Source organism: Falco punctatus (assembly GCF_963210335.1).
Source record: "Falco punctatus genome assembly, chromosome: 20".
NCBI classification, from domain to species: Eukaryota; Metazoa; Chordata; class Aves; order Falconiformes; family Falconidae; genus Falco; species Falco punctatus.
The window spans coordinates 4,246,334-4,257,305 of record NC_137600.1 but is presented as its reverse complement, the minus strand read 5'-3'; the positions used below and the strand labels follow the sequence as shown (position 1 = coordinate 4,257,305).

At 45.8% G+C, this 10,972-nt stretch overlaps 1 protein-coding gene across 1 annotated transcript; it reads left to right on the top strand.

Annotated features, from left to right (window-relative positions):
- The first annotated feature begins 38 nt into the window (after positions 1 to 38).
- Positions 39 to 9,187, top strand: ATP6V1B2 (ATPase H+ transporting V1 subunit B2). Its single transcript, XM_080370179.1, has 14 exons — positions 39 to 188; positions 2,879 to 2,934; positions 3,692 to 3,790; positions 4,437 to 4,530; positions 4,631 to 4,708; positions 5,226 to 5,365; positions 5,505 to 5,606; positions 5,980 to 6,077; positions 6,328 to 6,451; positions 6,874 to 7,024; positions 7,397 to 7,479; positions 7,568 to 7,672; positions 7,892 to 8,021; positions 8,124 to 9,187. Exons 1-14 carry the CDS (start codon positions 80 to 82, stop codon positions 8,264 to 8,266), a joined length of 1,512 nt encoding a protein of 503 aa, XP_080226305.1. The 5' UTR covers positions 39 to 79; the 3' UTR covers positions 8,267 to 9,187.
- The last annotated feature ends 1,785 nt before the right edge of the window (positions 9,188 to 10,972 follow it).

Sequence of the window (10,972 nt, the reverse complement as noted above, 5' to 3'; positions counted from 1 at the left end):
TCCCCGCGGGCGGGGCGCGCGCGGCGCCGCTATATCTGCGCGTGCGCGGCGGGGCGGGGCGGGGCGAGTGTTGGGGAAGATGGCGGCGGTGCGGGCGGTGCGCGGGCTGGTGAACGGCGCCGGGCCCGGCGGGCCGCGGGAGCAGGTGGCGGCCCTCACCCGCGACTACCTCTCCCAGCCGCGCCTCAGTGAGTGCGGGGGGCCTGGGCCTGGCCGTGGGCGGTGGGGCCTGGCCGTGGGCGGTGGGGCCTGGCCGTGGGCGGTGGGGCCTGGCCGTGGGCGGTGGGGCCTGGCCGTGGGCCTGGCGGGGGGCGGTGGGCCTGGCGGGGGGCGGTGGGCCTGGCGGGGGGCGGTGGGCCTGGCGGGGGGCGGTGGGCCTGGCAGTGGGGCCTGGGCCTGGGCCTGGCCGTGAGCCTGGCGGGGGGCGGGGGGCCTGGCCCTGGGCTTGACGGGGGGCGGGGGGCCGTGGGGCCTGGCAGTGGGCCCTGGCCCTAGGTTTGGCGGGGGGCCGTGGGGCCTGGCCCTGGGTTTGATGGGGGGCGGGGGGCCGTGGGGCCTGGCTGGGGCGGTGGGGCCTGGCCCGGGCGGGGGGCGGCGCGGCAGGGGCTGCACCCCGGGGCACGACGGCTCTGTGGGCGCCTGTGGGCTGCGGGGGGGGGGGGGGGCAGGTTCTGTTCCCTTACAGCGAGGCTGGGCCGTCTGCTGAAAAAGGGGAAATGCAGGAGCCTCGGCACACTCCCTGACCGCGCTGTGGCGGGGGGGCAGCGTTGTTTGGTGGGGGGTCTGGCCTTTTTTTTGGTGTAGGCAGTAATTACACAGGTGGCTGTACCTGTGTGCGTACCCATGGGGTGAGGGGGGGGGGGGGCAGGGGCTTCTTTGGGGCTGCCTGGCTTGTGGGCCGCATCCATCATCACAGCCCCAGCCCCCCAAGCCTCCCGCCCCAGAGTGGAGCGGAGGCTCCAGCCCAGCGTGGAGCCAAGGTGCCTTCCTGCTCCGCTCGCATCTTTCCATGTCAGTTTTGTTTTTTCCCCAAACTGCCACCACTTGCAAGCTGGGTACGGAAAACGTTCCGGTTGTTTCTGATTTGTCATTGAACTGGTGGTTGATCTTAATGGGGACACGAGTTCTGGGCTGGTGAGCTGCTTTCAAGGGGAAATGGTGCTGGACGATGTCAAGGAAGCGTTTTCTTGTGGCAGAGGCAAGCTGGCATAAGCCGTTTCCCATGGATTGAGGAAGAAGTGCTCATGAGACAGTCATGAGATGGAACGTGCAAGATAATGTTTTCCATTTCTTGCGGACAGTGGGCTGCAAACTCTTGCAGTCCAAGCAAAGCCTTTTTGTAGTGTGAGGTCCATGTAATTCTCCTGGCTGAGGTGAAAGGAGCAGGCCAGCTTGTGCTTTTCGTGAAGACTAGTTCAGGGACATGTGTCCTGTCTCAGGGGGTTTTGCAGGATTTTGACAAGAGTACAACTGTCAAATAGGAGAAATAAGTGTTCTGGCCTTAGACTGCTTTATACACCCAGTGACCCTCAAACCTTATCTAATGCAGTTTTGGTTATTGCCGATTAAGAGATTACATTGCAACAGTTCAAACCATTTAAGTGTAAATACTGTGTTGGTGACAGTCTAAACAACACGTAAGTGTGCCAGAGCTGGGCAGTCTGAAGTGGCTAAGCCAGGTGATTCCCCGTGGCCTGGTGCTGGTGGAATTTGTGATCTGTCCTAGTACCACGAGTGCCCGTTTCCTCTGCCTTGCAGTGTGACCAAGAAGAGGTGCTGGTGTGTCTCTTGTTCCACAAATGGCTCCACTTGCTCGTTTTTCCTTCCTGGGAATAAGTGACTAACAGTCACTCACTTGGTCACGGCTCCGTGTGACCCTGATAAAGCTTTAACTCAATTTGACTTTTATCTGTGGATCAAGTGATGCTGGGCTCTAGCTGGGATACTGGTGTGTCCTCAGAGGAATGCAGGAGGACTGTTTACCAAATTTTTCACAGCTTTTCCATTGGATTGCCAGCCGAGGGCTGAATTCTGGGCGCGCAGTACCTCAGACAGTTGTATGTAATGCTAATACTTGAGCTGCTGATGTTTAAGACATGAGTGTTCTGATGAGCTGGCTAGCTGTGGCCTTCTATCAGGTGTTGATCCTTAAGTTAAACCGGGATAACCCGAGAGTAGGAGCAGTTTGGCTAAGGTGGAATTCAACCTTTTACGGTGTAGTGCATTGACTTTTTCTCAGAAGACAGGAATGGTGTTATAAAAGGTTGTCTCTTAGTGTGTCGAAAGACACAGCTCACTGTAGAACCTCTGCTGATCAGCTTCTGAGTGCAAGACCTGCTTGCTTTGCTAAGTACAGGCTTTCATTCACACGGGCTGTTTCAGTGTCATGGAGCAGGATGCTTCTGTGGTTAAAAAGAAAAAAACCTGGGAGCTGAGTATTGATATTAAGGTCTCCTTACCAATTTGTTAGACATAAATTTCAGTGGCACTTTCTTTATCACAAACTACAGATGTTATCCCTGCAACTGTAATTTTCTTCGCTTAAAATGTCAACTCTACATCGTATTGGTGTTTCTGGTGGTGATCAACTTGTCCCTGGATGTAGACTTAAAGTGAATTTTTGTGACAGACAAGAAAATGGCAGTATCATATCTTGATGCTACCTCGGGTGCTTTGCAAGTAGCAGCAAAAATTGCTGGTAGTGGAATTTTTACCTAACCCTTCCTGTAGAGTTTGGGATAAACATCGAAGCCATGCAGAGCTGGGTCCAAAATCTGCAAACCTGAGGCTGGTGATAGGAATGAAACTTTGAAAACTTTATGTAGGATGTTCCTGATGTTCTGAGGAAGCACCTGACTTGTGGCTTGCTTTCTTTCAGCTTATAAAACGGTATCAGGTGTGAACGGCCCCCTGGTTATCTTGGATCAAGTTAAGGTAAAGATTCAGATTCTTAATGAATACAGCTTTTTGAGGGAGGGTTTACATGAAAGGCTGTGACAAGTTAAATCCAGACTGCTATGTTGGGTTCTTTATGCATTATGCAGAAACATTATGCAAGATATGTTTCTGACTTGAGATAAATGAGAATATGCAAGTTCCTGTAAAGCCAAGAAGAGTTGTCCAGGTCCTGGAAGAAAGGGAGAGTTGTTGAAACTGTTGGGAGGAAGAATGGAAACAGTGTTTCAGTTTTACCAAAATCCCCAGAATGTTTTCTAAACATGAATGTGGAAACATACCAATTGGCTTTGTTGTTGACCTTTTTGTTACCAGAGCATAAGTGCTTTGTGAAAGTAAACTGTAAACAGTTCTGGCTTGTTCTCAAATTACTGGTAAACTGCTGTTGAAGGCAGGGGACTGATGCTGCATCAGGGATTTCCGTTAGTATTTCAGGACTACTAGGGCTATTAGAATTAGATTATTAGAATTAGAATAATAATAATTATTATTATTAGAATGGCTTCTGCCAGGTCTGTCCACCGCCTGCAACACTGAGCAAACGCTGTATGGCCCCTGTAAAAATGGCTTTATTCTGATAAATTTTAATTACTTTGGAATGAGTTTTTTTGGTGATAAAATTATTCTTAAAAATAATTGAGTAGTTGCTAAGCTCAAGCTTGCTTGAAACAGTGAATTTGTTTCGTGACTGATCTGGATTTTAATACTTTCCATGATCTTTCTTGGTCATCCGCAGTTTCCTAGGTATGCAGAGATTGTCCACTTGACTCTTCCCGATGGCACAAGAAGAAGCGGGCAGGTTCTGGAAGTTAGTGGCTCCAAAGCTGTGGTTCAGGTATGACTAGGGACAGGAGTGTCTCTTTAGTGCAACAGAAAAATATTTTTATTGGCCAGCATGTGTCTGAGCCGTGTCAAATCCATCTTGCGATACGTTCTTCTGGTACTGTAAATTAAAAAAAATCACCTACTTATTCCAGGTGCAAGTGGCATGAATAATTTTAGAAGATTGAAAACTGGAATACAGTGACACATTTTATTTGCATCCCCCCCATTGATTTCTTTGCTTCTGGATTAAAGGAATCTTTCTGTAATTGTTTAGTATCAGATTAAAGATCACCTTCTATGCTATGTGGATGCAGGTATTTCTTCTAAGCAGCTGTTTCTTGCTAATATTCATTCTTATCTGAAGAACTTTACCCTGTTGGCAAAGGGAAATGCTTGAGATCAAAGGAATGGCACTGGGTTTGTTGGTTGCTGCTGATACACTTCATGAATTTAAAGTAGGTTGTTATGTGCTGTTTTGTACTAGCAAGCTGCTCTTGAAATCCTTTGCTTGCAGAGAACTGCCTTGCTTTTCTGCCCTTTGGCTGATCAAGTTCTCAAGCTGTGAAGCAGCATTCTAGTATGTTTTTTTGTAAAGCACAATACCTATTCCTTTTTCCTGTCTTGTGGTGGTTTTTTTCCTTCTGCTATATTTACAGGTATTTGAAGGAACTTCAGGTATTGATGCTAAGAAAACATCTTGTGAGTTTACCGGGGATATTCTTCGAACCCCTGTGTCTGAGGATATGCTTGGTAAGTCCTTGCATATTGCTTTGAAGAATGAACAGACTTACCACATGCAAACTTATTTTCACAGTAATCTACACTTTGATTTTATTGCTGTTTCTTGTAGGCAGAGTATTTAATGGATCAGGAAAACCTATAGACAGAGGCCCCATTGTTTTAGCTGAAGACTTCCTTGACATAATGGGTATGTTCTTAATCCAGTTCTGGTATGAAGTTAAGCAAATCTGGTGTTTCTGGTTTCTGAATGTTACCATAGATCTGGTTTTGAACATAGGATCTAGCTGTTGGGGGGCATTTAATCTTCTTTTTAAGTATGTGTGTGGCATCAAACTCAGATTTACACAGGTGCAGGAAGATGGGTAGCAGAAAATAACTGTTTTCTGTAATGCTTGGAAGCTGTTCTTTGAAGTGTTTGTAGACTATCTTAATCATACAGCCTCCAAAGATAAAAAGCTAATAACCTGGCAGGCTTTTCTGGAAAGCATTCTTACCACTTATGTGACTACAGAATGCCAGAGTCCTGGGTTCTGCAAAAGGCCCAGGCTTCACCAGGCACATCTAAAGATTTGTAGGGCTAACGGTGGGGTTTGTGCTTTTTGACATGAGCCCTAGGTCAGTGCTCAGAGTCACTGGTGGTTTGATCAAGCTTCAAACATGTACATGGAATAATGTGTTCTCTTAAAAAAAAAAAAATACAACAGGTCAGCCAATCAATCCCCAGTGTCGTATCTATCCAGAAGAAATGATTCAGACCGGCATTTCTGCTATAGATGGCATGAACAGTATTGCCAGGGGGCAGAAAATCCCCATATTCTCAGCTGCTGGCTTACCCCATAATGAGGTGAGTACTCAAGGCTACTCTCTACACTGTTAGTGGCTTGTGTTTCACTGGGGTTAAAAAGTAAACAAAGTTAAGTTCTGGTCTGTATAATAGCATCAAGTACACAGATAGACTGTATTTTCCATTTTTTTCTCTTTAGATTGCAGCTCAGATATGTCGCCAAGCTGGCTTGGTGAAGAAATCCAAAGATGTGATGGACTACAGTGAAGAAAACTTTGCCATTGTGTTTGCTGCTATGGGTGTAAGTCAATATCATTGAAGGAAAATGGGTGCTTGAGTAATAAATAAAGACTATGCTGAGAGTAGTTGTAGTATTCTGTCTTAAATATGTAACTAAACAGTGCTAAATTCTTGGCTGAATAGCTGAAAATGCCAAATGGCCAGAAGTATTGTGACAAAGTGTGTCTGATCAGGATAGAGTATCTTGAATTCTAGGCTGGAGATTTAAGTTAATTTTTTAGAAGTAACTCATTCTGTTGGGAATGTAGGGGAGTCTGCATGATAAGGCAACCTTTGCTTTTGGGTTATTATTGAGATGTTTAGACCTTAATATGATGCAAAATGTAGTGTTCTGAAACCTGGTCTGGAACTGATGCCTTAATATTGTGACTTAGGTGAACATGGAAACTGCTCGGTTCTTCAAATCGGACTTTGAGGAAAACGGGTCCATGGATAATGTGTGTCTGTTCCTGAACCTGGCCAATGATCCAACGTAAGTAGTTACACCATGTTGGTTGGGAAAAGCTGAGAAGAACGAGTAAATTGGAAGATGAAGCCTTAGTGGTGTCCTGCCAGATGTTACCTACGCCAGCATATTGCAGCAGAGTTGGATATGAAATGCTGGTACTCCACTTGGTGCATGTAGCAGATTTTCAGAGGGTTTTGAAGTGTCTGTAACTTAAACTGTTACCTTGCAGCCTTAAAGCACTTGTCATAAATAGTGCCATACTGTTCTATTTCAGCATTGAACGTATTATCACACCTCGTCTGGCTCTAACAACAGCAGAGTTCTTGGCATATCAGTGTGAGAAGCATGTGTTGGTCATTCTGACTGATATGAGCTCCTATGCTGAAGCTCTGCGAGAGGTATGCATTTATTAACTCTCACCCTGGGTGTTGGCAGAGAGTTTGTAGTATAAAGTGAGAATGTGAACTTCTGCTCAAGCTGTTACGATTAGTATTTGTTACACTGGTCTTAAATAGCCAGCGAGGCTTTTAGTTGTTGTTTGATTGTCTAGGACTATGTCCAGCAGTTGAACAGCTATTGCTTCTGTGATAGACTGACTTCCCTGGTGGCATTCAGCAGTTGGGTATTATAGTTTGGGATTTGCCTTGTTGTCTTGTCCCACGTGTTACGGTGACATGCTTCTCTTAGCAGGGGTTTTTTATTTTTGGTATTGCCCACAGGAAGAGGTATTGTTAAGTTGCTAGTGTAGCTTAATTAGGGGAGACAGCAGGTCTGTACGAGTGATCTGACTTGTTGGAAATGTTTTTCTGGATTGCCTCAGGTTTCAGCAGCTAGAGAGGAAGTGCCTGGCCGTCGTGGTTTCCCAGGTTACATGTACACTGACTTGGCTACTATATATGAGCGCGCTGGGCGTGTGGAAGGCAGAAATGGTTCCATTACTCAGATTCCTATTCTTACCATGCCCAATGATGGTGAGTTATTTTCAAGTGTTTTTGATAAAGAGCCCTTCAAAGGACTCCTTTGGAGCAACCTGCTTTATTTTGGACACAGCAAGATAGGATGTCCTGTGGCTTTTAGGTTTCCATTTGAATATTGCAGTTCTTAGCTGCCTTCTCTGTATTGCTAATAGAAATGCTTTGCCCGTTTCAGACTGCTGCACTCCTCTCTGGCCCTCTGTCAGGAGTGCTTACAGCTGTAATCCTTGCATAAGTGTGCTTGGTGACATATGGGGGTTACTAACTGATGGCATATTACTTCAGGAGTCAAAAAGCTGCTCTGTCAGTGCTAGGTTGGATATAAAAGGTCTGAGAACTGTCAAACCATTTCCCCCCTTCTCCCCACAGACATTACTCATCCTATCCCTGACTTGACTGGATACATCACTGAGGGACAAATCTATGTGGATAGGCAGCTGCATAACAGACAGGTGTGTACTGCACTGGTTAGAACATTTAAAATTACTCTGTACTACTTTTAAGTATTAATGCTGAAATTCTTGGATGTCTTCCCTTCAGGTTTACCCGCCTATTAATGTCTTGCCCTCCTTGTCTCGACTGATGAAGTCAGCGATTGGGGAGGGTATGACCAGGAAGGATCATGCAGATGTGTCCAACCAGCTGGTATGTAAAAACCTCTTCCAAGAAGCAGAGGCGTATTTCAAATACACCTTTTGTTAAAGGGCCTGTAAAGGGCATGCCAGACAGTTGCAATCCAGAACACTCCCTGAAGCTGCTTTAAAGCATTGACTGAGTGTTTTGTGAGACCCTTTGCTTGAGTTTGAGCAGAAATCGTTACTTGGATGATCAGGGTGAAAGCACTGTTGTTCCTATCCCTTCTAGTATGCCTGCTATGCTATCGGAAAGGACGTACAGGCTATGAAGGCTGTAGTTGGTGAGGAAGCTCTTACCTCAGATGATCTTCTTTATCTGGAGTTTCTGCAGAAGTTTGAGAAGAACTTCATTGCTCAGGGTAGGTGTTTCAGGAGCATCGCGGTGCGCATTAACACCTAGAAGGTTTTGTTCTCAGATCCATCTAGTGATGAGGCACTCAGTTTGTGGTTGCTTTCTGCAGGTCCTTATGAAAATCGTACTGTTTATGAGACCTTGGACATTGGCTGGCAGCTTTTGCGAATCTTCCCCAAGGAGATGCTGAAGAGAATTCCTCAGACAACACTGGCTGAGTTCTATCCTCGAGATTCGACTGCAAAACACTAGCCACAGCTTCATCTCTAACTCCTTGCTCTGTGAAATGCTGTTTGTTTTCTTTTTTTCATGTGTTGGTGTTTACTTGTCGCCCTTATAATTAAGACCAAGAATAGGTGACACTTGTGCCAGTGTTCCAATGTAAAAACTGGTAGCAGTGTAAAATATCCCTTCTTCCAAAGCCTGGATTTTCAGGGAAATGTTTAGGCCAGCTCTTATAAATGTGCAATAGCTATCACAAAGCTTATTCTTGGTGGTTTTTTTTTTCTTTGAACTGGACCTATGGTAGACATTTCAAGAGAATGTCTGAGGCTTACCAGAAATTGCAAATCTTTACTTTCAAGCCAGGAGCACGTGGGTTAGAAAACATCAAAGAGCAAATGTGACTGACTTTGTCCAAAGCATCTGCTTGATCTGGTTGTACGCAGTTGCCGCACTGCTGGCGGAACAGATGGCACTCTGCTGTCCTGCTGTTGTGCCTGAAGACCAGGCTAATATGTGGAAAGTGTGGCATATGACAACGTACCACTCTGAAAAATGCAAGTCACTGGTTTTTAACTGTGGCTTAAGATTGTTAAAGGTATGCATGAAGTGAAAAGCACCTAGCATGCCTATTAGTGCTCTCTGCTAGCAAAGGGTCTCTCTGGAGGCTGCAGGCCAGAGCGTTGCTACCTGAAGGTAGTATGATAAGGCTTAGTTGCTAATGCAGAGGTTTTAAATTGAAGTTTGCTGAATAAGCTTCCTAATTACCTTTTTCTGATTTTTTTCCCCTTTGAATTCTGGAAATGGCAGAGAGACAAAACAATAGCTAAAGCATTCTGAGATTAGTAGGTTCCCAGTGGGCAAAACTATAGGTAGTTCAAGGCTTTGTGCTGCTACTGAAGGAGATTGAGATGAAAAAAAAAAACAAAAAAAAACCACAAAACAAAACCCCCCAAATCAACCTTTTATACCTGACACAGTTGTGCTGGTGGAAGCTTTTAAATATTGCAATTGGAGAAAGCAACTTAATGTGTGAATGGATATTTTGAATTCTGTTCCAAAGCATGCTCTAGGTGGCATTGGGTCCTGAGTCATGTTTGAAACTGTTGTGGCTTGCACTCTAGGCACAGATAGATGAAGCTCCAAGCCCAGTGCTGGCAGGCTTTCTTGCTTTTTTCCAGGCTTAATGTACTCTGAGCTCTGGTCTAGCTAACCAAAGCATGTTGCACCTCTCTGGACACCTTCAGCGCTTGTCTAGGAAGGTGCTAACATGACGTGAATGATAGATTCTAATTCCAGCTTTCCCTGGCGTCTCCTAGTGCAGTTCTCTCTATAGTTTGTTGAGTGTTCTCTGTAACTTGGATGCAATAGCAACTTCATTCCAGTGCATTCCACCCTAAAGCTATGTCAAGTCTATTTTTCTTGAGGTAGGGATGGGAGGTCGGAAGTGTTGGCATGAGAATACCTTAATGTAAAGAATATCTAAATAAATATGGAAAGTGTTGAACAAAATGGAAGCTTTTGTGATTCTGTGCGTGAAAACAACTTTAGGTTTTCCAGCAGTGGCTAGGATGTCCTTGAGCCACTGGGGGTCCTTTACCTGAATGAAACTACTTCATAATGTGCTGAAAACACTTCACTTACATTTCTGTGTGCAGCAAGGTTCCACTTGAGCCACCCCCACCTTATTATCACTAGAGCTGGCTGATTCTGATGATCAGGATTTGGCCTTTAGCTTCAAGACTAGACGTTTTGCACTCACTGGAGGAGTGGGTGGGTGGTGCAGTCACGGGCAAAGGCTTTGCAGGAATGTTGGGGGTAGTTTGCACTGGAGGAGGCTAGGAAACCTTAAAAGGCTTTCTGAAAATGAGCTTAGGCATCTGATAGGTTTAAATTTTCTGTGTGAACAGTACTACTAAAAGGGTGAGGGGGGCCTCGGTGGGTTTAGTCAGCCTGGGGCATGACTCTGCCTGAATTCCTGATGTCTGTCCCTCTCCATGAATTAGCTGTTAGAGGCTGCCTGGCTTTGGGGGTGCAGCATGGCTGGGGGGTGTGTGAGAGGCAGTGGTGTGAAACGGGGAGAGCCAGGGTTCTTCCGGAGGTACTGCAGAGAGCAGCAGTGAACCAAACGCACCTCCCTCTGCTGAACAGCGTGCACAGTGAAACCAGTCAGTTAATGAGGGAGGAAAGCACCTTTCTGCTGATGTTGTGGTTCATCTTTGAAGAGTTCTGCCCTCATGTGCTGAGCTGCACCGACACCCTCCCTGTGAACAGTTTGTTTGACCGATAAAAGCCTGAGGCTGTCTCAGGTCTTCTCCTATTAAAGGTTGTACTATGCTATAATTCAAGCTGTTTCTTGTACAGCAGTACAAGTCCTTGAGGTAGTAAAGACATTAGCTCATTTTTTTAAGAAACTCATTTAAATGTCCAAGCCGGTTCCTGCAGTATGTTTCTCACCAGGAGAGACACTTAAGTTACAAATCCCATATCCTCAGTATTAATAATAGCTATGATTGTCCCACAGAGCTTGAAAAGCTGTTCACTTTGTGTGGTGGAGGAAGAGGAAGGAGGATCTAGTATGCCAAAAACATGTCTGATGGCTTGAAAAAAGTTGGGACAGGTGCTTTTGATTTTTTTTTCTACCTTTTTTACCCCCTCAGTTACAGTCCTTTTATCCTGAGGGGGGGCCTGTGCTTAGGGCAGGGGAATAACTCCGTGAGCAGATGGCAGCTGTCA

Excerpts from the sequence above, each read along its gene's own strand:
- ATP6V1B2 (XM_080370179.1), top strand. The coding sequence starts at position 80 with ATGGCGGCGGTGCGGGCGGTGCGCGGGCTGGTGAACGGCGCCGGGCCC. Across the intron at positions 5,366-5,504 it reads CTGGCTTACCCCATAATGAG|ATTGCAGCTCAGATATGTCG; the intron begins GTGAGTACTCAA and ends TTTTCTCTTTAG. Across the intron at positions 7,025-7,396 it reads TCTTACCATGCCCAATGATG|ACATTACTCATCCTATCCCT; the intron begins GTGAGTTATTTT and ends TTCTCCCCACAG.